The sequence below is a fragment of the Pygoscelis adeliae genome, unplaced genomic scaffold (assembly GCF_000699105.1).
Source record: "Pygoscelis adeliae isolate BGI_AS28 unplaced genomic scaffold, ASM69910v1 Scaffold133, whole genome shotgun sequence".
Lineage (NCBI taxonomy): Eukaryota > Metazoa > Chordata > Aves > Sphenisciformes > Spheniscidae > Pygoscelis > Pygoscelis adeliae.
In genome coordinates, this window is record NW_008824475.1 from 3,152,197 (window position 1) to 3,179,727 (window position 27,531).

At 34.3% G+C, this 27,531-nt stretch overlaps 1 protein-coding gene across 1 annotated transcript in view; it reads right to left on the bottom strand.

The window, feature by feature from the left end:
- The window catches only part of PCDH7 (protocadherin 7), a 294,798-nt gene that overhangs the window by 123,267 nt on the left and 144,000 nt on the right, over positions 1 to 27,531 (bottom strand). The window contains exon 6 of the mRNA XM_009321401.1: positions 24,980 to 25,196. Within this exon, the coding sequence (XP_009319676.1) occupies positions 24,980 to 25,196 (217 nt within the window). The remainder of the gene's footprint in view (positions 1 to 24,979; positions 25,197 to 27,531) is intronic.

The following is a 27,531-nucleotide window of genomic DNA, read 5'->3' on the forward strand; positions in this document are numbered from 1 at the left end:
GTTAAATGCAACTGTATATGTTAAATGAGATCATACTTCAGTGAAGAGGTCCCTCACCTGGAAACAACAGAAATAATTTCTAGTCACAGAAAATGGTGGCATAGATTTATCTTCTTTTTTCCCCATGAAAATCCTACTACACTAACAGAACTACTGTGGAATTTATTAAAATAGTTTGAAGAAATCAACCAATAGTGAATACCTGCCACAATAAAGTAATTCAGAGAGAACAAGTACATATGGCTGGATGATCACTTGATGTAAATAAAACAGCAACTGCCTTAAAGGAGAGCTGAACATTGCTAGCAGTACAACAAAAAAACACCAGTCAGATTACTGGCATGAATATAAACTTTTCAAACTTACTTTAGGGCAAATTTTGTCTTAATTCATATAGCTCACCCATATTATTTCCTCCTGTAACACAACCAACAGTCAAAACTAAAGCAATTACAGAAGAGAAAGCCTTCTGCAATTGCATATGCAAATCTTTATTTCTCTTTCATAAAGATTTCAGTTTGAATCTGAGAGTATCTGAGTAAATTACAAACACATCTACATAATTAGAACCTTGTTTATGCTATGAGGAGACCTGAACAGTTCAACTTACAGGTGAAACAGAAGTAACTTAATAGTTTGACTCTCCAATATAAACAAGAATATTGTACCTGAATAAACAACATTTATGTTACAGTCCATCAGTAGTTCTCTTGCAATTTTCAGAATTCCTGACTGTTGGACATTAAAAATCTCCAGACAGACTCATGGCATGTGCTAGATGTATCACTGACAGCAGAAATTCATCAGAGGCAAAAATCTAGTGAGCATGCAAGTATAGAAACTTGCACAAAAACATATTTACATTTGGGCAGTTTGAATGCACAATAAAGACAAACTCATGCTTCTGAGTAATTTCTATAAGTAGAAAACAAGCTACTAATATGGAATTATCTTGAAACATCATACCTGTTTCATACTTGATAGCAATACCATTATTTCTTTGTAAATTATACTCCTCATAGCTGAATATAAGGAAAGACTAAAAAGGATACATAGTTTACTCTCCACTAAGTCTTCAAAATTGCATGTAGGTAACTAATTTGTATTCCAAGGTGAGGAGCAGCTGCCCTGTGAATGAGACTAGAAGCTCTCTGTGTATCATTTTGGTCATATAACTTACTGCTGGGAGATGCTAAAAGGACCTGCAGCACCGTTTGCTGTCACCTCTCCTACTAGTCGATAGCTCCATCCCTTAAGTATTGTAAGCACCAGTGTATTTTTCCTTTCATGGGCAGTTTCATGTAAGCATTTTGTTTTATTTATATGATAAAATGAATTATTTTTTGTATCTTTTAAGTTACTTCATGAACCTTTTGCCATGGAAAGATTGTTTCACAAAATGATAAAAAATATAAAAAAATGCATTTTGATTTGGGTTTTTAGCCAGGATGAATTTAAATCCTTGCTTTTCAAACTTTGATAGTTGAGTCTTCAATTTAAACAACATATTGGCACATATTTTGGAGCATAACTTGCATTATATGTGTATATGTATATACATGGTAACAATTAAAAAGAAAATCAGTGTATACCAGGATTCATTCATTGCCTTAAACTATTACTGATACCAAAATGGGATGGCTTTTGGCAAACGTTGTCATCTGAAAGCAGACCACAACATCTGCTGTTTGATATGAATACAAAGATTTTAAACATTAAGAATGACTGGAAGGTTTCTCTACAATTAAGTGGATTAAGTCTTTGCAGCCATTTTCATGTTTAAAAGCTTCATTCTTTACTCAAAGAGCATAACTGACTAAAAATGCTCAAATATGCTGTTCGAAAGGAAAAAATAGTCTTTTAAACATATAAAAACACCTATAGTGCTCTCTTTCCCCATGAGACACATTGAAGATGAACTAAAACTGATAAAGTAAAAAAGTAGATTAAAAGTAGATTATGTAATAGAACGGTATTTCACTTGCTACATTGAAGTAAGAGGCACTCTCTGCTTTACAGAGGTATGCTCCATGAAGCAGCAAAAATGAAATTACTTTCAGTTACAGATGTAATTGAATGACAATTTAAAACAAAGTTTATTCAGTACCTTTAGAAATACCTCTGTACAAAATCCACCTCATTGGAATGTAATCTCAGAAATTACTGTATCTTATCTTTCTGTATACCACAGAATTAAAATATTAATCCAATTGTTTTATGTGTTTGTTTTACAAGGAAACTCCTATGCCCTTAAAAGTGTTTGTATTTTACTTGGTCTTCCAGAACAGGATTTTAGTATGTATTTTTATGGGTTGAGAAGCACAACTGAAGTACGTGCTTAAGACAGAAAAAATTCTAAGTATTCCTGATGTTTATTTTTTATGAACAAAACATACTGAGATCTTGAACATTCTTACTTGTCAAACTATAAAAAAATAATAATAATAATTCCATGGTTCTTGTGTGAAATTTTTCAAATCTTTCAACATTCTTGTAAAATCCTGCATACTAAAATTATATGAGGTTCTGAATGTGCAGTTCAGAAATCAGGATTCCCACCACCTATGCAAGAATCCTGCCTACAAGAATTACATTTCTTTTGCATATTTTTTTCTTCTGAGTTAATTAATATTGTATTCCTTTCTGCATTATGTCACACCTTCAGGTGCAGAAAGATGCTTCACCCAACCCTACTGCCTCCCAAAAAAGAAGAAAAGGAGCTTGAAGAAACTTCAAATAGAATTTCTCTATTTCCTATGTAAATATTCTAATAGTCACTACAAACAATATATAATTATAATTATACAAAATATAAAATTTGGTCTTGGTTACCATTCTCTTCCTATCATTTCCAAATAATTTCTTTTTATGAAAAAAAAAAACCAAAACAACCAAAACCACCAAAAATGTACTTACCATAAAGACAAAACTCAGTGTTCTTTATCCCACATGAAAAGAAACACCTCCCTCCACTCCAACTTATGAGTGTAAGCTTAAAAAATTGAGGCACTGTAGGTGTGTCCAGAGTTTTATATTGCCTAGTTCTAGACAGCTCACTCAGCACATGTATTTGTTTTTGTTTTCCCTAGTTAGTTCATTTAATTATTTAGGGTTACCTTCACAAAACACAAAGTTCTGAGTTTGGAAGTCTACTCTTCATGCTTGCCTGAGAGTATACAAGTATCTCCTTTTTTCCTAAGTCTTCTACTAGCTCTAGCTCCCATGCCACTGGCCTAGTTTGTGCTCTTTTTCTTAGATGTATGTATTTTTATTTGAGCGTTTCCCATAATGTTACTTTTAGAAAACTCGGTATTAATAATACCATGTTCAGTAACACCTGGCTCAGTTTGATACATGTTCCCTTACATATCTTAAATATGCCTTAAATATGACCATTATTTTGATACAAAGACTACTTGTATGACTTCTAGAGGTCATCTTACACTCTCGACTGAAATGAAAAATGCCACTATTGCTTCTCACATTTTTCAGTAAGGGAGAAAACACAAAGGTGTAAGCAACAAAACTATTATCCTAGTAGTAGATGTTAGAAGCCAGAGGGAGTTTCAGGTTGATGACTCACTGGGACAGCTGTGGCTCATTTCACTCAACATTGAATATAAAGGAGTAATAGGAATAATCCTCTCCTAGGAGCCCCAGTGGTCTGGGGATAGGTACTGAGGGAATGAATTGCACAAGCTAGTACTGAAACCAAGGGAAAAGACTTGTGCTAAAAGTCTTGGCTGGCAATATTTGGCTGTACTTTGTTTTCCTGCTTGTCAGAGCCAAGAATGGTGATAATGAGTATAGTTTTTTCTTCAGCTATGAGAAGGAGCCATGTTTTTCTGTAAGCAACAGCAAGGAGTATGTGACAGTATGTCACTGTAAGCAAACAATGGAGAGGAATGCTGGCTCTACCTAGGTTGGATGGTTGAACCTGGCTTCATCACAGCATAGATTTTGGCTCAGCCCGACCTGTTATTGTTGGTTCTGTGGTCAGGTGAATGGTCTAACTGGAAAGCAATGCATCTCAAACTTATTTGTTGACAGAAGCCAGCTGTGATTAGTATCTTCCAGTAACATCGTGTGCTTTTCTGAGTTAATAAACCTGCTTAGCTCTGCTAATAGTCTCTGTTAAATCGCTTGATTTTAGAAACTGGCAACAAAAACACTACAGCTTACCTGAAACCATTTGTAGAGCGAAGTAGGATCATTCACTTACACATGTAGTAGTCTCAGCTATTAGTCAGTGATTGCTGTTGTCTCACAGTTCAGATAAAGCTTTTTATTTCTAATTTTTTAATCTATTTGATATAAACCTTTTTTCTAATGTGTACATGCTTTCTCTATATATAAACATATATGTACATACACACACATACATTTGCACATTATACATGGACTCATCTGTGTTATGAACAACTCAGCTAGAAGACTGCATGTGCAAGTCTTCATCTACAACCTTCTGAACCATTTTCCAAGTCTGGATTTTAATATTAGCTGGGGGAATAAGGGAAAAAAAAAAAAAAAAGGATGAAAGCTTGGTCTCACATCTCATAGATATAGGAAAAGAAAAAGCATTGGAGCATTGGCTTGGAGATCACTGATCCAGGCTGGTCGAAGGCTTGAACAGCAAAACATTTTGTACTTAGAAGTTTGGATTATCTCATAGCCCTGAGATGGAAAAACCTGAAGGCATAAGGACAAAAAGGAATGGACTGGCCACACAATCATTTTTCATCTTCAAACCCATAGTTCCTGTCTATCTCACAATAGAGGTGTAGAAATTCCAATGATAGTGGATTTAAGTTGGAGCTCAACACATATATAACACGAAGTATACAACAAAGTTGTCTGTGAGAGAATGGGACTGCTGAGTGGGAGGCCTCTTCCAGTCCTTAAAGTCTCTATTTTATGGAAAAAAAAGAAAAAAAAACCAACCCTCAAAGATAATAAACTTTTAAAAAAGGATATTTACATCTAAAGCATTTTTTTGTTGTTGTTGTAGTTTCTTTCACTAAAGCTATGCAGCAAGAAATAAATGCTTCTTATATCTTTAAAAAAGTTTTTATTGCAACATGATTTGACTTGTAGATTATAATGAAAACGAAAACCAGTCATGTTAGAGTAAGCTTCATTTTTTGATCAGAGATTTACAAAAATCTGAGCTTTACAAATATATTATGAACTGGACATCTTTAACAAATAGATCTGGAAAACATATTATGAAAAAAAAAGCTTAGAAAAATAGTTTAGAATGTAGACCTGGTGTCCTTTCCTCTTCTTTTTTCCCTACGCACAACATTCCGTTGTGCTACATGAAAAGAACAGGTTTTTGAAATTAGAATAGTTCCAGTAGGAAGGGACAGACCTACAATGATCATCTAGTGAAACCAAAAGTTAAAGCATGTTATTAAGGGCATTGTCTAAATGCCTCTTAAACACTGACAGGCATGGGACATCAACTACCCCTCTAGGAAGCCTGTTCCAGTGTTTGACTACCCGCTCAGTAAAGAAGTGTTTCCTAATACCAAGTCTGAACCTCCCCAGATGCAGCTTTGAACCATTCCCACATGTCCTGTCACTGGATCCCAGGGAGAAGAGATCAGCACCTCCCTCTCCACTTCCCCTCCTCAGGAAGCTGTAGAGAGCAATAAGGTTGCCCCTCAGCCTCCTTTTCTCCTAAGAATAAACATTAGGGAATGATCCAGCAAAGCAAAGAATCAGGTGATCTACTAGATCTTATGTGTAATAGTACTTTTTCATGGTAGATTTGGCTAGGGCAGTGACAAAGGAAAAGCTATTATCTTTATCTTAGTTTTTGCTCTGAAGTTTTCATTTTCAGTGCTCTAAAAAAATTGGGAAAGAAACATTAGGAACTATTTTTTACAGATGTCTTCATTTGATATTAATAGTTTGCATGGTATTTTACTATAAGCCAGGAAATCACCATGCAGTGATATAAATATTATTCCTGCAGCATATCCTGCTGTTTTATTTTTGTACCCCTGCAAGGCTAATAAGTGATATGATATATTATCATCATGAGGTGATGGTAACACTCACAAGAGAAATAAGTATTTTGCTATTTATTATACTTGAAGTCAATTAATTTCCTTTATCATTAGTATAATCAAGTATTGACTACAAAATCTTTACAGAACAAGGATAAAAAAGCCCATAGGATTTCCAAACCCACACAGCTACCAAATGTAACTAGAAATTAAAAAAAAACATTAGTTTTCCAGAGAAGAAAGATATATATTAACTGGATTTCTGCTTCATTTTTCACATAATATTAAAATAAAGGAAAACAACACAAATACTTAAAACATTAACTCAAAAAATTATGTCATTTGTCAAACAAATAATCCACATCAGTAGTGAAATAACATAAGGAGAAAAAAAAAAAGAAAGGATTGGAAAGTCTTAAGATCTCAACAGTAGGCATACCCAAGCAAGCTAAGATTATTAAAAAAATATACTGTACACTATTGCCTGCAATATCAAGGAGGAATAATATCAAGGTTTCATACATAGAATTCAGTTCTGGAGAAATGAATGATTTAAGTCAGGTTTGACTAAAAATTTCTGTAACATTCTTCAGGGGAAAAAAAAAACAAAACAAAACAAAAGTCCCCACTTTTAGAATGCTGATATCTCCTAAAATTCAGGTTTCTTGTAAGGAAAGTATTTTCTTTTTTGTTTTCTTTTTTTTTTTAATGTATTTTATTTTCATTTTTTTTACTACCTCTACTGAAGGATTAAAAAATACCATCTTGAGTACAGGTAAATCTTGTAAGATAGTATTTTAAAGAAATAAAAATGTGGAAGAGTAACTGATCTTTCATCTACATGAAAACAGTTTTAATTCTTTCACCAGGGCTGTGATCCTATAAACACTTCCATAAATAACTAAATAATGATAGAGAGTTTCATGGTAAAGATGCACGAGGTAGGAAAGTGTGTATGTTCTTCTGGAATCAGAGCCCTATCTACCACTCAAGGAAAACAGACTATTCTAATTCAACAGAATAGATGGAATAGAAAAACACTGCAGTGTACACCAAAGTATCTATGTGCCTGAAATCATTAAAATCTATTTTCTTTTAAAAACTGCATAATGAAGCATTTAATGCAAATTTTTTTCCTTTTTAGATTATGATTATTCTTAGCTAGCTGAACTTAACCTTTAATTGAATGTAACATAAATAATTTAAAATGCTAGATTTATGACACTTTAAAATGTGGAAAAAACATTAAGTATAATCCTAATATAAATATAAAATGCCCTTTTCATTTTCTCCAGCTAAAGAATCTCATTTATTATAATTAATGCTAGAAAGTTACTTTTGTTGAAGTCATTTTCACGTTAGTGTTTATACTGTTGTCATATAATTATCTGCTGCAAGTTTCTTTATTTCTTATGACAATTATAAAAATTAAAAAGCTACAGCTATGTTGGCTAATATGTTTCTGAAAGGTATGCAGAAGACATAGGGTCTTTAAACTTATTAAAAACCCAAACCGAAACATAAATCTACTCTTCTGAAGCACTAAGAGGCATCTTCACTAATACACACCTTCACTAATGGCACTGCTTCTTGCTCTGAACTCCAACACTATCAGAGAATAGACTGCCACTTTTATCAGAAAGATTCAAAAAATATTTTTAAAGCACCTACAAGGATAATTTAGCATTGTCTTAATTACAGTGTTAGCTATTTCTTCATGCGTAACAAAAGGCTAATTATTCCTTAAGCCTACTAAAACATTCAGCAAAATAACCTGCATTATATTACTAGCAATAGTACTCCTATATGTTACACTAAAAGTAAGTTATTGTTAAACAGATTATTTTTTCAAAGTACCTAAAATACAAACACTTCTCCAAATTCTCCTGAAAACTACTGCATTGCATGAAAATTAAACTTAAGAAAGGAAAGGCCTTTCAGGAATGCTGCTGGAGTAGTGGAAGCTTTGTAAACTTCTTCCCCCCACCCCAGATATTAGATATACTTGTTGACAATAAAGAACCTCTTGGGGGAAAAAAAAAAAACCAAACAGCAAGGCTTGGAAAGGGTCAGAGCAACTCCATCTGAATTAAGCATTGCCAATTCACTTCTAAAATCAATAGGACACGCATGTAGATCTTACCTTATTTAATGCATTTCTGTCATCTCTGAGGGAAAAAAAATATTTAGGAAAATGAATGTATTGGGCCATATCAAACCACTATAGACCCTTTTTCTTCAGCTTTAATTTTTTTTTTTCCTTTGTTGACAATTATGTGCTTGGAAAACACCATGAATATAGAGATTCTTTGGATGATGAGAATAGTCAGGGTAAAGGTTGAGCTTAATCAGACTACAACTTGGAAGTAACATACCTGAAAGTTGCAATTATCAGCAGCTTTCCCTTTGAGAAGCTCACTGATCTTTATGAAGAACTTCCTATTAATTTTATGAAATGGATTTTGCATCTGTTTTATAATTAACAAATTTTTTCATTGTCTCACACTGACTGTGGCAAAGCTGAAAGCAGAACCTAGACTCTCCAGCTCCTGTTATCTATTCCCATTCATGCTGTGAAATGAACTCTTAAGTCAGACTCAAAGGTGGAAACAGCTTATTTCTTGCTGACGCAGCATGATGCAGCTGCATCGCCTGCAAAGATTAGTATTTGGCTACCTGAGTTGCTGATTAATCACTGATTAATGGTTTGCTTACTATTTGAACGAAGCTATCATTTTATTTACTTGTAAATGATTTTCCAACTTTTTATTTTTTAAAACCTATTATTTCAAAGAGAAGCCTTAAAAAGCATTTCTGTTTTCATTCTCTTATTTCACCAAAGGAAGGGTCTTTGCAATACAGTTCTGCTAAAGTGACAAAAATAGTTCTTTCTACTTAGCTATAGTAGTAACTGCAAAGATTTCAAAGGCTGTTCAAGTTCAGATTTCAAATATTAGAAAATACTCTAAAACTTCCATAAAACTCTTACCTGCTAGAAAGCTGAGGAAAACCAAAATAAATAGTTCTCTCTGTGCTTTCCTTAAAAATAATTTTAAAACTATCTTAACATTTGTCATTCTTTTCAGGTTGTATCCCAGTGATCAGAGGCTTGAAAGGCACAGACATTGCATATTTTGCTAGATTTTCCATGACACAAGGCACCACAACTGTCCCTAAGGTGAGCACCATTTTATGTAATGCTAAAAGAGAAAAAGTCACGCTATTTCAGAACTAACTGTACACATAGCTAAGACTGATGGAATTAAAAAATGCAAGCGGTCTTTTGCAATAGTCACATGACACTATTTTATAGAAAGAAAATTTCGAAGTATAATTATCTTTATTAATCATCTCAACAAACTACAGGTTTTTCTTCTGTGCTTCCCAGAGGAGTGTCTTGTGCCACATACAGAAGTGCCAGCTTGCAGAATTTTGTTATTTTTGCTAAAGTCACATCTCTGGGAGTTATGAGAAGCACACACACATACAAAGTCTAGCCTTCAGGTTTTAGGAATGAAGCACAGAAATATGAAAAATAAATATGAAAATATACAAAGGTAAATAAAAACTATCACAAATTTGTATATGTCTATATTCTATGGAATATATTATATATAATGCATAAGATTCTATGATTCTATATTGTTTTGAGGTCAATCTATTGTCTGTTTTTCTTATGGTGGCTTTCCATGACTTCTGGCATTAATATTCTATTATGTATGTGAGCAGTTCAAGACTTGTAGGATTTAGACAATGTGTTCTAGCATACAGTTAGTATTTGGTCCAAAGTGTCTGTAATCAAACAAGCATAAAATATAATAGGTTTAGATATTTCTGACAATTCTACATCCCTACTGATAGCATTAGTTACAATCTAGTCATCTGCAACTCATAAATAATGGCTTGCCTCATTGAATAGATTCTACTTGCAGTGTTTTCACTATGTCTCAATATAAAGTGTTAGTTAAGTGAAGAGCAGTTGCAAAATATAGGGTCTTAAGGATGGAACTATATTTAGCTGTTTCTAATGGTTGTAATTCCCTTCTTTACACAGTTACTATAGTAGTGTGGATGAAGTTCTAATCTACTTCCTTATAGCTGAATCTCAGAAATACTGTAAGCTTAAATACTTTATCCCTTGTGCAGACTATAGTTCCTGTGGAAAAAGAAGTAACTATTGTAGCATTGTATTAAGGAAATTTTAGTCCTGTGTGAGATGTGGAAAGGTAAGAACAACTCAGATTTAGACTGCCTAAATGAGTTTATGATTTAATTGTTATAAATGAATAATCCCTTTGGGATTAGTAGTGAAAGAGATGATGCAGGCAAGTCCCAGAAAGCCTTCTCAATGCTCAAGACATTGGAGATTTTAAAAACAGATTATAGAATCATAGAATCATTAAGGTTGGAAAAGCCCTCTAAGATCATCGAGTCCAACCGTCAACCCAACAACACCATGCCCACTAAACCATGTCCCTAAGCGCCTCATCTACACATCTTTTAAATACTTCCAGGGATGGTGGCTCAACCACTTCCTTGGGCAGCCTGTTCCAATGTTTAACCACTCTTTCAGTAAAGAAAGTTTTCCTCATGTCCAATCTAAACCTCCCCTGGCGCAACTTGAGGCCATTTACTCTCGTCCTATTGCTAGTTACTCGGGAAAAGAGACCGACACCCACCTCGCTACAACCTCCTTTCAGGTAGTTGTAGAGCGCGATAAGATCTCCCCTCAGTGTCCTTTTCTCCAGGTTAAACAACCCCAGTTCCCTGACCCCTCACCAGCTTCGTTGCCCTTCTCTGGACACGCTCCAGCACCTCAGTGTCTTACTTGTAGTGAGGGGTCCAAAACTGAACACAGTATTCAAGGTGTGGCCTCACCAATTGGCATCATATTATGAGGCATAACAGAAGGATTCTCTGTTCTCCAAAAATATGTCAGTGAACACAGTAAAAACATTTTAAAAGGCACTTTTAATGGGGTTTCTTCATGTTTGATTGTTCTCTCAAGATCTATTTGGAAACTACGTTGTATACATTTATATACAGATATATGTGTATTTATATAATTGGACAAAAATGGGATTATTTATCAAAGAGGTAGTCAAGGCACTGGGAAAATCACAGCACAAGATGGTTTCAAGAGATGTTTGTGAAAGAAAATAGTGAACAAATATGGTAAAATTTAGGGAAAAAACATTCCTTTCCGCAGGAGAGCAGAATTGGTTGAAAATCTTGAGACTAGAAAAAACAATTTGTTTATTCCACCCTGTTTTCCACCCTTTCTTGGCAGAGAACAACTGATTTATTTTCAGCTAATAGAATGCAAGCACTCCTGAGTTCCACTACTATAAAGTACCATTACTTTCCAGGAGGCAACAGTTAACATTTTTTAATTGTAGTAGCATTACAAAACCTCTTTATATATCTGAACTTGAAGGAGTCCTTTCACTTAAGAACATTTAAAATTAGGTTAATACAAGTGCTAGGAAATATAGGAAGCAATTCTGCTTTGAACCTTATGCCCTGACCAGTCTTCTTCACTACTACTGTTTAGTAAAACTATTTTAATCAACTGATGAAATTCAGTCCTAGGTGGATTTTCTATTCCCACATAAACCTAGTGCTGATGGGAAGTGCCAGGTTGTGAGTAGACAGAACACTTTGTCCATGATATAAAGCCAGCTAAGACAGTAGCATTTGCCAGCCATTGCTATTGAAAGACTAATGGATTTTGTATCAGATCCTCTTTCCTTAGCTGACAGACTCAACCAGGATGCTAGTTAATGTTTTTGGGGGCATAAGCACCTCTCCAGTAGGTAATATTTTCCAAGTGCTAACTCATTTTACACAAGCCACTTAACTGCCACCTCAGAGTAATGACTTTCTATCACTACTGACCTGGGCTTGATTCAATTCTTTTACTATTTATCTTCACAGTAATAAACAAATTTGTCTTGTCAGTACAGTTTGTTTACTTAGGCCCTTCTGAAAAAGCACCTTCTAAAAGTCAGTTATACGTGGCAGGAAAAACAACAGTACCAGATAGAGAAGAATTGTGTTAGAGAAAATATTTTAGTTTTATAACTTCCTTAAGTTCCTCAGTTAATACAGCATTTATCAAGAAACTTCAGGATAAGGTCTTTATACTTTGGGAAAGTTTTTCCACTTAAAATTCATAGCATAAGCAATAGCATGTGGGACTCTACCTGGTAAAAGCTAAAGGCAATTGTTTTCTTTTGAAGAGAAAAACAAGAGAAAAATATTCACTTATTTGTACCTTTGGGGGCATCTTGAGTTTTTCTGTATTCTCCCATTACTATTTGTGAGATTAGATCTGGCTGTGTCTCAAGTTTCCGTATCTATGCTCCTGGCATGTGAGCTATGCCTCTAAGGAACATCCTTTGTTAGGAACGGTGCACTGTGGCAGTGTAGAGCCTGTCCTCTGTATTGCCATTTATAAAATCTAGTATGTATTCCTCTTTGACTCTCAGATTGCTTTGCTTCATCAAGGTCTGTCCACCAGCCAGCTTCTTATGCCATTGTTATTTCCCAAAATTTAATTCTGCAGATATGGCCATTTCCAGTATAGGTGGAAACAAAGGGTGGGAAAAATCAATTCTACTCATGCCCTTTGCACACTGTTGTTGAGTCCCTCAGATCAAAAAAACCACAAAGACATTTTGGTACAGATTAAAATTTGATTATTGTTTTTCCTATCATCTTTCCCCCTCCATCTTTGGTGTCATCCAGGTAGAGAACTATGGGCAGAATAGATTATTTTACACTCACTTTAAAAAAAAAAAAGGATAACATATGGTGTCAAAATTATTAAATTCTGTTTTCCTTTCAGGTTTCCTCAGGCCTATGCTAACTGATAAAATCTGAGAGTGCTGGCCGGATAATGCTAAGAGTAGAACCAAAGCCCATGCTGTTTCTTTCCTCTGCCAGTTCATTGTACTTCTGTACACCTAGTTGGAAACAGGATCTCAGGAAAGATGTGAATCATACATGCAGGTTCCATATGACTTGTGAGTTATATTGTGCAGGTTCCTTGCATATTGTAAAAAGGATCGATCATGATTTTTTCAGTGCTCCAGGACAGCTTAAATATTTTCTTATATGCTTTACATGTCATTACGAAATTTCTATCATCATGCTATTACAAACTTTCAGTAAGCATAAAACCTTTTGGTACATATTTTTAAGCAGGAGATTTCATTTTAACCATCTTTGCCCGCTTTTTTTCCCAAAAAAACATTTTAACTGAATAATGAAACTGCATTAAATGCAGTACCTTAATCATGCTGTCATTGAATCAGACATCCTCAAACACAACTAAAATACTTAGATTGTTTGCATTTTAAAAATAAGCATATATAATAATATCAGTCATGATTACTGATATTATTTAGCTTGCATAACCCTCCTGCCCCCAAAAACCACTATAAACCTAGAAAAAAACTAAAGTTAACTATTCTATTACTCTGTCATGTCCTTGAACTGTCGCTGTGTATGAGACAACAGAAATAAAAAAATTTCCAGAGCTGTCAAATCTACTGACATATCACAATAATCCTTGTATTATTATTGCAATGCGTGGCAGAATATGAAAAGAATGCTAGCACAAATTATGTAATTCAGTAGCAGGGAATGATGGCCACTGCTACTGGAATTAAACATTGAAAGATATTAATAAAATAACATACAATACACACTTAAGTTTTTTTCTCAAATATTCTGCTAAAGAAAACAAAAAGGTTTCTATTCTCCACTTAGAGAACAGAAGTTTCTGTTATTAGCTAACACCAGTGGAAGGCGAAATTACACCAGATCTCTTTGCCTTCTCTTTGTAATAAAAGCTTGCAATGTCAAATTCCACTGATAAATGTTACTTTAATATCTCATGATAATGCGAATGCCATTGCACTGCCCAAAAAGGGACACAGATTCTCCTCTTCAAAGACAATATGAATTAATTGGGAGCAAAATAACCCTACATAAGAAAACAATCTATAATGTAGCTGAAACAGTTTAAAGATAGTAGGACAGCAGGACACAAGTACCACACACTTTTTGGTTTTCTGAGATTTAATTTAAAAAGCCTTTTCCCAAGATTTCCTCTATGGACACTACTGGTCTTTATAGCACTGTTACAATCTCAGAAAAAGAGAAAAATCCTTAGATCAAGAAAACAAATCTGCCATAAAACCATAGGGAAAAAAAAACCCAACAGTTTGGTATAAGCTTGTCCTATGGCTTGTTTACATGCAATTTTAGATATTATACACTTTGATTTTGCTTCCCTTGTTGACAAAATAATGCAGATTGCTTAATAAAAGAACAAGTACCCCTGCCTGGCTCCTTAGAGTTGATTTGTTCCTTAGATATAGCAAAAAACAGGCTAAGACAAGCAAGTTGGGAAAGCTGGTATGGGCACCTTTGTTTGGTTGCAAGAGAGCACCCAACCACCAAAATAAATTAACTCCATCAATACTGTTCTTCCTTCACTGTCTTTACATTTTACTTCTTCTATCATCCAAACAGAAATTTATACTCATGTCTTAATTTCAGTTATTTTACATGATAGAAGGAAGCCCAGATTTGAATCATGTATCAAAAATATATTTTTTATTATTATTTACTGAGAGATGTGTTTGTCCTTTCCATAATTCTTAAAAGCAGTATGAGAATGGACAGCTTTTTTAAACATGAATGGATCAATCATTGATGTGAATTTGTTTCTAATAGCATGTTCCAAGTTAACTGTGATATAAGGTTTGAAATTAGTATTATTAGAATTTAATAAACCAGTCTAAAGTAAAATGCAAAAGAAACAAAAAACACCCTTCTAAAAGGCAGATTACTAAAATACATTTTCTCACACAATAAATGTTGACTTTGCTTTTGCTTTTATCTGTGCATAAAAATTATATTGGAGCCTAAAATGCTTTTTTGTTGTTGTTGGGGGTTTTGTTGTTATTGTTGTCCCTTGCCCAAAACAAGTGAACCTCCTCTGGAATTTTATTTTAAATTACTGTACTAATAAATTCATATAATTTCTTAAAAATCCTAATATTCGTCTTGTTCTAGCATATGCCATGATTATTTTTCTAGATATTCGACCATTTGACATTCACATTGAATGATATGTTGCTGCTGAGGCAAAAAAGCATATCTAGGTGATAGTATAGTAATATTCAGAAAAACTTAAATGTCTGAGTTTATATTATGCTGGCCTTGAAATCCTCCTGTCATTAAAGAAATTGTTACTTTTCTCTGAAAAGCAATTACCTCCTATAAAATAGAACTTTCAGAACTCCAGATGTCACATATTGCACTGAGGTTCTAATTCCTTCAAATACCAGTTTGTAGATTTTGGCGTACTAACCTGACATTAATATTTGCTAAAATACATAAGAAACACACACATTTCCTTTCAGTCTTTGTTTTTCAGACTTTGTTCATTTCTGTTTTCCTGTATAAATTACTTGCTGTTCTCAGGAAATGAAATAATAACAGAAAAAAAGTACTTCCAGAGACAACAGCAAAGATCATTATGGGTACAAAGCAAAACGTTCTCATTAGAAAATTCATATCTACTGGTCTCTACCAGGCTAGCAAGTTTATTTTTCCTTTGTCCAATCCAAGACTAATGGGACATACAATCACCTAGAAACCCTTGTTAGGAAAAAGAGATATTAATAGTTGCATGCACTTGTCCTGGTTTTGGCAGGGATAGAGTTAATTTCCTTCCTGGTGGCTGGTACAGTGCTGTGTTTTGGATTTAGGGTGAGAACAATTTTGGTAACACACTGATGTTTTAGTTGTTGCTAGGTAGTGTTTACACTAGTCAAGGACTTTTCAGTTTCTCGTGCTCTACCAACTGAGAAGGCTGGAGGTGCACAAGAAGCTGGGAGGGGGCACAGCCAGGACAGCTGACCCAAACTGGCCAACAGGATATTCCATACCATGTGACGTCATGCTCAGTATATAAAGCTGGGGAAAGAAGAAGGAAGGGGGGGACATTTGGAGTGATGGCGTTTGTCTTCCCAAGTAACCGTTAAGCGTGATGGAGCCCTGCTTTCCTGGGGATGGCTGAACACCTGCCTGCCCATGGGAAGGAGTGAATGAATTCCTTGTTTTGCTTTGCTTGCGTGCGCGGCTTTTGCTTTACCTATTAAACTGTTTTTATCTCAACCCACGAGTTTTCTCACTTTTACCCTTCCGATTCTCTCCCCCATCCCGCCATGGGAGAGTGAGCGAGCGGCCGCGTGGTGCTCAGTTGCCGGCTGAGGTTAAACCACAACAGCACTTAAAGGAAACTGGACAAATTTCTGTATATAAATCCATAAATATTTTAAATTGACTGTATGTGGCTCAGGGAATCTGAGTCACAAACTGTTGATATATAGGAGAATACTTGAAGGACAAATCAATGTATCTGCTCTGCTATATTCTTCCCTGAGCACCTTATTTTGGCCACCAGATGATCTTTGGTCTGACCCTATACATTGGTTGGGTTTCCCATATAAGGGATTCATTAATAGTTCTGTGGAAGGCTGGCACACAGGAACACTGCCAGGACCATGAACTTTTCCAGATTATGATTAGACTTGAAGAATTAAGTTATATAGCAACTAGATAAGTAGACTTGCTGTTCTAACTCTGAATTCACACATCAGCAGGTAAAAAAAAATATTGCCTCCAGGAAACTTTTTTAAGTTGCTTTGATAAACTACAGGCTGAAAAAAATGTAAAATTGCAGTTTTGGATGTAAAAAGAAATGCAAGATTGAGTCTTTTTATCTTTTTTATATGTTCTTCTATGTTTTGTCACAGTGAATTTTACAAATTACATTATTTTACAAATAAACAAAAGAGAACACTATAAGAAGTGACTTTACTTAGATGTGAAAATGCAACTTATGAAACTAGTGTATATATCAATAACTCGGGGTAATACCTATCTGTTCTGTGTACTTGCACTCCACTTTGAGTAAAAGTCTTAATATAACAAGGGTAGTTAACATCTAAATATCTGTTTATGATATAGATGGGCACATGCCAATTTAATAAGCTTGAGATTTGAATTAGTTTGCAGATTTTTAAAAACAGATCTTTGTGAATATTATGATTCCTTTAGGTTCAACTGTGTGGCCAATTAGACATGCTCTTGTCCCTTCAGTCCAAGCACACTATTTTGAAAATATGGTCAGATTTTTGTTCTGAATCAATAATTCATACTTGATATTTTTAAAAAGGGACTCAGGGAAAAGATGAAGTTTCTTCTTATAATTTCATCAGACTTTTTTGCATCTAGGAAAAACTACCCCAGCTTTTAAAACATCAAACCCAAAACATCGAACCTGTATGAGAAAGACAAAAGTAGTAAAATTATGTATTTTATAAAGGCAGTATATAATAAAATATTGACATTTGCTGCAATTAATATTAAATAAATAGATACAGTAGAATAGAACAGTAGTTGGGAACCAGCAGTAGAGAACAAAATTATTTTTCACTGAAATGGAGAAGAAATACCCCCATGAAGGACTTCTTTTGGACCTTCATTATACTTGAAGATTAGAAAGGACAGAAAGATCTAATGTTGTCCAGGAAACTGAAGAAACTGTCATTAAATACAAATAGAGAACTGGGAAAATACAGCATGCTGAAAGGGCTCCTCTGAACCAAGGAAAAATAAATTTCCGTTTACTATCTGCATTAGATTTTTTCCAGGAAAGAAGCTGCCGTGGATGCAAAGGTTGCTAAATATTCCATTCATAACCCAGATGTCTCTTCTTCCTTGAGTCTGTAAATTTTGGAATGCATTTTGTCCTCCTTCTACATTCAGGACTCCAACAGTATCAAAGGGAGTTCTGCAGTCTGCATCAGTGGGAGGCAGCCTGAGCTAGCAGCTGGCACAGAGGACTTGGACAAAAGCCTAACTCCACTAAGTCAATAGCAAAACCCTCATCAACTTGACTGCAAACTGGAAGTTGGTGTCTAAATTGTTACTTTTTGAGGGGTGGGCAGTGTTTGGATCAATTACCAGATTAAAGATCAATTCATAGCATGACATTGGACATAGCACTTCACTTTCTGACAATTTAGTTCTCCACCTCCCAGTTTAGTATGTTCTTTCATACCCACCTCAGTGAATTGATTTGAAATTCATAGATGAGGCAGGTTATGTAACTGCAACTGTCTAGATCTCATGAGTATTTGCAGTAAGAACTGACTCACCAAGATGTGTACATGTGTGCACACCCACATATACATATAAACCCTTCCCTCACTGCTTCATCCTAACAGATATAACTGCAGGAATGATTCTTTAAGAATCCAAAGTCTTTCTCCATTTTCAAAATATAGATTAAAAACTGATGGAATGTAAATACAGACTTTCTTTTTTAAAGGTAATAAAATAAAGCTAAGATTTAGTAAATGGCAGTTCAAGTTGTCTGATATCAATATACTGCTTTTAACAGTGGTGAACAGTTATTGCTGTACGTATTTGCAAGAGCAGGATACTGAAATCAGGAGTGGAGGAAGCAATCTTGTAATAAAGCTCAAAAAAAAAAAAAAAAAAAAGCCATATGCTATTCTTCACCATGAAGCACAAAGGGAACTAGAGCAAATACAATGGCAAAGCAACAGACAGAGAATAGCAAGAAAAATAACAAAGCTATAATTCAGAAAATCAGAAAATGCTGAATAATTTGTTAGCTTTGATATCAATGTGTAGGGGTGGATTTCCAATACAGAAATATGCATTCCTTCTTTGATTCCAGCAAATCCAAGTATACATTCTCTCAGCAGCCAAAATCCTGATCAAGCTGAAAACAACTCACAGTGATACTCAGGTATACTTCATGAATAGACAACATACAGAAGTTGTTGGTATTTCTCTGGATGGTCATGGAAAACAAAAAGGTAAGGAGAGAGGATATAAACAATACACTATTCTGGCGGCTTCAGCAAGAGTTATTTCTGTTCACAGTTGGCCTGTATTTGGTCCTTTACTTTGCATTACGCATTTGAAGTACAATGTAAACATAGAATAGTAGATAACATACAGTAAGCCTTAGTGCAATGACATGTAATGCACAATCTAAAATAATTGCTTATCCTTCTGTAATATTAACCTAATAAAGTAAAAATATATGTAAAAATATATATCAGCACTAGGAATTTGTAACACAGTCAGAATATACTTCCCTCATTTCTATTGTAAGTATACATATATAACACTTCAAAATGCAAATAACTCTTAAAGAACAAATACCACATAGTTTTGAAACTTAAAGTATTACTGTGCATATAAGTTAGCAAACCACATATTCCTCTGTTGAAGAAACTCACAGACATACAGAGTAAGGTCATCTAAAGGAACATGGTAAAAGATGAAAATGGAAAAAAAGATTCAAGGACAAAAACAGTAATTGTTCGTCCCAGCCATGTTCATTGCCTTGCATAAGACTACACTAGTGTAACAGGGATCCCTGCACAGTCTGTCTTCTGTCTTAGGAGCTGGCTTGTTTGTTTTTTTTTTTTTTTTCCTTTTAAAAAATGCATTTTTACAGATCTTATCAGAATACTCCATTCTCAGAACAAACTGATTCAAGACATAATCCATCACTGAATATGTATGTGTTCCAAAACATTACCCATATATGTTGCTAGGTTTACAGAATCCAGAGTTCATTGTGTGCCTAATTATAGGTTAGGATTTATCAGAAACAAGGTTAAGAATTCTTATGTATATGTATTATATAATAATTTGTGCAGCACTTTCTGGTATTTTGGTTTCATGCACGCAGGGTAACATTTAAGAAAGAATGGATGTAACAGCATTGAAAAAAGAAACAAACAAAAAAAGGAACTATTAGCATGTAATCACTACATTGAAAATCTTTACTGACTCAACCTCTCAGATGGACTACTCACATTAACATTTTCAGGACAGTTTTAAAAACAAAATTATTCACATGCAATTTTAGGACCTGAATTCAAGAGAACAGAACATCTGAAAATAATGGGAACTGCAAAAGTACAGTAATTCTATGGAATAAGTCAGTGAATGTCTAGTTTGCAATGTTTACAACAAGGATATTTAAGTCTTCAAGAACATTAGCCTGTGTTATTTGCACTGCAGAAAGCTAAAGGGAAATGGATTCTGTAAATATGGATTCTGTAAACTAGTGGATTCTTTTTTTCATTTTATTAACACTTTGGTCCAGAGAACGGATTAATATTCTATCTTAAAAGAGAGAATGCTCTTAATAGATAAAATTTATTACATTTAGTAATTGTTAAAATTCCTTTCACATTTGCAAGTCATAATCTCACATACCATAACCCCTTTCTCTATATTGACAGTGGAAGTTGGACATTTATGGTCTAAATCTGAAATTGTAATTGAGAACATAGCATATTGTCAGTCTATATAAACCGAGATAATGCACTTCTCTTCCTTGCCTTTTAGTTCTTCATGTGTCAGCCAGAGTGTAATTTATCTACTGATTCCTTTGTGGGAGTCAAGTAACTAAATCACTAAAATTCTGAGCTCCTTTTCAAGCTCTGCCCCTTACTTCCTCCATGACTTCAGACATGTCACTTAATCTTTCTTTACTCCATTTCCCCCTCTAAAAATGGAAGCTGTAAACCATTCCCTTATTTTCCTTCTTTCACAGACATGATTGCTGTTCTCCAACGCTTACTGAAACATGGGCTAACTTAAAATACTGTGCTCCAGACCAAAGATATGTTCATGCAGAAATACCTGAGCTAGCTTTAACACAGGTATCTCAGGTGTGGTAAACAGGGTAATTATGATGCATGGAAACAATTCTCCAAGGAAGAAAATGTGAGCCAAAATCTACAGTGCTGCAGTTTCACTGCTATAGGTACTCTAGCTAAATTAAACAAAAAATAAGACTGTTTAGGCCACTACATGTATAACTAAATAGTAAGTATACAGAAAACTGGGGGGAAAAAAAAGGAATATAATAAAATATTTCTAAGAAGGCTGCAGGAAACATGAGAGATACCTGACAGGACCATGTGAATGGACATGAAACACGACAATAAAAAGCTCTCCTTAGAGACTGTATGTGTCATTAATAACATAAGAATTAATATGTAAAGGCTGTATTGTCCATTCCTCAAATGGTAAGAATACATCTCCAGCTATCCCTACCTACATTAGAAGAAATAGAATTGCATGGAAAGAAAAAAATAACGAGTATAAGATGATCAAAGACTGAAAAACCTAGGAATATATATAGTTCAGCGGAAAGATAAAATATAAGAAAACATAATAACCCACACTATTTAAAAAGTAAAATGGAATACTTCCATGATCTGTCTCATAATGATAAAAAGGGACAGTCACTAAAACTGTTAAATAAGATAAAAAAGCAAATAAAAATAATTTTGATAACCTTCAGAGGAATTTCCTCTTGAAAGATATCCTTCAGGCCAGTAACTTGAAGAGGGTTAATGACTTGTGATAAATTAGGTATTGGTATTATTATTATTATTATTATTATTATTATTATTTAGAAAACCACCATTTAATGCATGTGATGACTATTAACTGTTAGAGTCAGGAGCATAGGTAATTCTGGAAGTATTTGCCACAGGAGTTTTTTTCAACTTTCCTCCGAGATATGTGGTATTAGGCATTGTCAAAAACAGAAGGCTATGACTAAAGACCAGGAAACTCATTTACCATGGTAATGTCTTTATCTTTGATATACAAATACAATAAAAATGTTCTTGAGAAAATTATTGTGCAATTTATGTTAAGACAGTGCCATTCTAACAGCAAAATTAGAGAAGAAGCCTGCACATATGAGCAGAATTTCCTTGTAAGGAAAGCTCCAAGGGCAGGGGATAAATTAACTCAGAAGTTACTTCTGGCTCTGCAGATTTTACTAATTAACAAGATCTTTGCATACTGAATTTTCACAGTCAATCTGCTAACATTTCTTTTTTTCTCCCCCCCCCCCTTTTTTTTTTTTTCTCTTGCATCTGACACCACAGCTAATCATCAGAACAAAACTTCAATCTACATCTGACAGTCATGTAGGCTGGTAGGTAATGTACAGCATATTCTAAGAAAACCAACCCCCTTACCCTTTTTTTTTTCTTTTTCTTTCCAGCATTTTATCCTCATCTGAGAAAATAGAAAGAGGCCTCTTACCAGCAAACAGAAAGCTGAATTTCCTATTTACTCTGACTGTGAACTCAACCTTCTTATATTTGCCTTAACTATAAAAATTACTTGTGTTCCTTTGTCATCTTAGCTTGCAAAAAGAAGTATGAAATGTATCAGAGTGTTTAGTGTACTGTGCTGAAAATTATAATTTCAAACTTTACAATGAAAGGAAATCCAAAGCAATTAGTTATAGCTGCATTGTTTCACACCAACTGAAATTAAATGCTAAATATTTGAAGTAATAACAATTCATAACTAAGATAGCTTCCAAAGTGCTGTTTCCATGGAAAATTTGCATGAAAATCCAGTATAAATTCTGATTAAAACCTAACCAAGTTAAACACTGCAGATTACCTAGATTCCAATTAAATGTGATAAATGAACACTTGACAGATTTCAATTCCAATTCTATTTCTGTCAGAATGATGCATTAATATTGAAGATTACATTATCAGAATTTGAACAATACAATTGTGCTTAAAATAGTTAAAATACAAGTGGACTTAAGAATCAGATCACAGAAAACTCTCACTCAAATGTCAGATATTACATATATGAAGGAACAAAAGTACATTCCATCCTGTTCTGTCATTATTTATATATTATTGTTAACAAAAATTTCTGGAGGAAGATGACATGCCACTGTTGAAATCTTATTTTTAAAATGTGACAGCAAAATCCAAAAGTCTGTAGAGTATAATTTTCATCACAATGTCACCCACCTTTCAAAGGTCTCAGTTCAAGGTTTTATAAAGGAGAAGGAATTCCTGATTGCTATATGAGAGTCCTGCCATTCAATCTTTTTTTCATGGTTATTTTGTTTTCATTCATTTATTCATGGAATAGTGTATTTATCTAGCTGTATGTTTCTATCTATTCTATCTATACAGTACTATTTTTAAAACTGAATCTAAGAAACTCATCCTACCAAATACAAAATATCATCTTTCAAAAAAGCAAAGTAACGTCTAAAATACTTTAATTATTAGAATGCAATGCCAGTTTTTGCATCAACACAAAAACTTAAACAAACTGGTTTGCTTTAATTTTTGACACTGCTCAAGCACTCTTCATTTTCAATTACACTTCAGTAAGTGTGATGATTTTCATTGGCTACGGAATAGATTAAAAAATATATTCAATTGTAACTCTACAGTTTTCTCAGTACGGTTCAGGCATACTCCATGTTAGCATACTTTCTGAACTCAGAATTTAATGTCTATCAATTTACTACACTGCTATATGTCCAGGCGAATTAACAAATTGTTTAGCTTCATTATCTTAACCACAAGATCTCACTACAAAACAGACAATAAAATAATCATCCCAATTTAGGAACAAAGTCTGGAAACTTTTTTCTGACTTTTTCTAGTAATACCAGTATCACTTTATCCCCTACCACACACCCAGAAAAATGAAATGTAGAGAGATATATTCATATAAACAACCGAGGAGAATATATAGACACGCACTTATACACATATGTAACCTAATATATCTTCTTTTTACATGGATAATACCATCTTCCTTTTTGGTCAATTAGTCATTTGCTGTTGGGGTATACATTATAAGCATGTGTAGACTGCTGTAGCCATTCTTCAGTCATACATACTAGATTTGGCAATATCTTATCATGGAGAATAATATACTTTTCTTGGGTCAACATGTCTATCTCAGGAAAGACAGAAACCCAAGAACAATTATCCAGTGCTGTAATCACTGAAAAACTAAAACATGCACTTAGCCAAACTAATTCATTCATTCTATAACAGAAAATACACCACCCTTCTTGCATATATCCACCAATTCCAATTGGATTAGCAAACCCATTATTTCATTGGTTATCAAAAATCTGTACACATTGACATACAATAATTTATTTTATTTTTTATGGGCAAATGAAAATACAATGAAGTCAGTGTCTGACTTCATAAAATTTTAGATGAAGGCCAGTAAGTGGGGAACAGTAAAACATTCAGGTTTTATGAAATACATTTCAAATTGAAAAGACTTTTTAAAATTCTAAATAGTTTTAAATAGAAAGGAAAACAAAACCTGAGATTTAAATTACCTTTATTTTTTAATTGGATAATTACTATAGAATAAATAAGGATTCAGCATTTTCCCCTTCTACATAAATAGACTCTGAATTTAAATGAGATGTTCTAAAACTACTGTACAAAATAAAGTGTGAAGAAAAGGAAAGTAATGTTCTTCTTTTCTAAATAATGAAGAATTGACTTGACAGAGTGCTATTTTGAAAACAGTCTATATAATGTTTTTGGGGAAAAGGGAATTTTCTAGAGTGGTTTTTTTAAATCCTACTTTCTTTTGCTGATGCTGTACATATTACATTCTGGGAAATTTCCTAGGTAGTTGTTGAACCAAAAATGGAAGAAAAAGAGAATACATGTCTTTTATGGTCTTTTATCTAAAATGAAAAATATGGCATTTAATTCAATTACCGTCTCCCCAGCCCTCTACTGGTATTTTTTTCAATGTTTTAACTGCTTCTGCAGTATGTTTTTTTAAATCACATAAAGAAAAAAAAGTGCTGGTTTTATTAGTAGTGTTATGTTCCATTATTTTGTATATCTGCATTTTAACAAACTTTAAAATAAAATAATTACAATTTTAACTATTTAATATATTTATTTATTTATTTGGACTGACCTTTCAAAAGTCTACTTAGTATCACTTGCTAGTGAGATTATGTGTGTGAATGTCATGTTTGCCCCTACCATTTTCCATATGCTCTGCCTCACCAACACTGCCATCCGGCGTAGTCCTTTCGTAGTTGTCCTCTGGGAGTGGAAGGGCACCCAGTCTTGGCCCTGATGAACTCTTACTGCTTGGTGTTTCTGACTCCTCCAGACCGCTGTCATAGCAACTCTGCAATGACCCTTGATGTGGGTCCTGAGGCTGACTCACAACAGAAAACGTCACTCTACGAAATGGCTGCAAGAGAAAAGATTCTGAATGTCACTGAAAAGTTCAGTCTTTGAACAACTGATTCTCAAAACATGACTTAAGCAAACTAATATTTTAACATTTACCAATTAAACAATTTTGTCTAAATTAAAGCAAATGGCAAGTGCAGTCCTTAAAAGACCACTGGACAGAGTATCTGTGGATTTTTACTGTGATATATGGTCCAGAACCTTCATGCAGTTTTGCACAGCCTCCTTTCAAATGGCTGCATGAGCTAAGAAAGCTGGTTTATAATTATTTATAAATTCTGTACAGTTTCTCTTTTACTCAATAGTAATAATTTGAATGGAGTTTATATCAGACTGCATAAAGGTACTTGATGGTGTGTGCATGTGTATGTGTAAAACTGTGTGGGTGGGTATAAATGCTCACCTGTAAACTATATTGTGGGTATTAACAACATAGCAGCACACCCATAAGCCTTTTATAAAATCAATTCCTGTGGTTTTGAAAGCTAGTTGACATGAGAAAGGAGAAAAAAAAGAAGGGGGGGGGGGGTGGGGAAGGGTTCAGTCTCTTAGCTCCTTTGCCATAAAATTCAGTGCCTGGAGACAGGGTGTGTTGCCAGCTGACTTAATAAAGCCTTTAAAGTATTGCGAGCACAGCTGACACCACATGTTTCCACTGGGACTGTACAAACATAGATTGTTAGAGATTTGTATTCATTCAAAATGACAGATATTACTGTTGCTCTAGAAGCCTACATGCTGAACCCTGGCACCAGTGAGCATCCCAGGAAGTGAGAGAGTCGATCCTTCACATTTCAGAGGACACTGAGGGCAGGCGGAATTTTCAGTAAGAAGCTAGGGGATTCTCCTACAATTTGAACTACACTCAAGCAGTAATGATACATTTCAAATAATTTAATGGTGCATTTGAAATAACTTACTGTTCGCAAGAATAGAAAACCACAGAGAAATATCTGATGTTCTAGAAAGCACCTTCTAAAACAAACACCAATAGATCCATTTTATAAGACACTATGCAGACTTTCCTATGTTTAAAATGTGAGGTCTGAGAGTGCTGCCCACCTTTGGATTCAGATGTGTTTCAAGCCCCATGTTAGAATGAGACACAGGCATACAACACCCCCACTGGCACCTCTGGTCACTATAGGGTGGAAACATGTATGCAGGCCAGAAGGGAGGAAACAACAACTACAACCACTTACACAAGCCCTGAAGAATAGAAGTCCACATTAGGTTTACAAGTAGAGGGGTGGGTGGAGTTTCAGTTAGAATTTTTACAATTTTTTTTGAGGATACAAAGTTTTGAAGATAAAAAGATATTCAGTGCTGATGATAAATAGGTTGGACTACAAATGTAACACTAAGTCTTCCTGGCACAAGTAGATCAAAAGTTTATAAATGTGAGTATTGCTAGAAATATGAGAAAATTCTAAGGGAAGACTCATAGTATTTTCATGGTGAGTTTTTGACTTTTTAAAGTTTCCTTCTATTCTTCAACTGCAAAGTGCTTTTATACCAATTTAATTTAGAGCTTTGTATCATACCAAATGCAAGGAAAATAGAGGAGCAAAACACAAGCATGGAGAGCACAAATAATGCACATTAAAAGAGCACATTGAAATAGTTTAAAATTGCTGCTCCTTTCACTAATGTGGAAATAGCAGAAAGCATAGAGGAGGATTAGAACTGCTATGTTAAGACCCTATGTCTACAATATACAATTTGAATATCTTTTCCCCATAGATACTCAGTAAGATCTTTCCCTTCCAGGAGTATTCAGAAGGAATCCCTTTGTTGAACTGCACAGGAATTCTAAAAGCTTTCCTACTGGTTCTCAATCATTCAGGAAGGATAAAGCCCGTTTGCAGTAGTCTGCCCTGCAAAACATCTGCATCATTCGTATTGTATTTTCATATTTCAATAATAGCTTGGTAATTTACACAAGTTAATTCCTTCAGAGAAATAACTAAATAAATGTGAAGAAAGGTAAAGTGTCTTTATCTAAGCTATGGTTTTAGATATAAGCACCAATTTTCTTTTGTCTTTTTTTTTTTTTTTTTAACTTATGGAAGTAGTGATTTCCCTTCATGTGTTTTCCACAGATGGACTTCTAAGTATATCAAAAGATGTCAAAGATAATACTTCATATCTTGTAAACAGGCTCTGTTGTTTCTTTCCAATATGACTGTTCTCAGATCACTTAAGAATACTTGCAAGTAGAAGTTAAGGTTTCATTAGTCCAGTAAAGTTTATTATTCTCATTACACTGACCAAACTCACAGGATCTTTCCACTGTCTTGACACTGAAGTTACATTTATTTCTTCATATTATT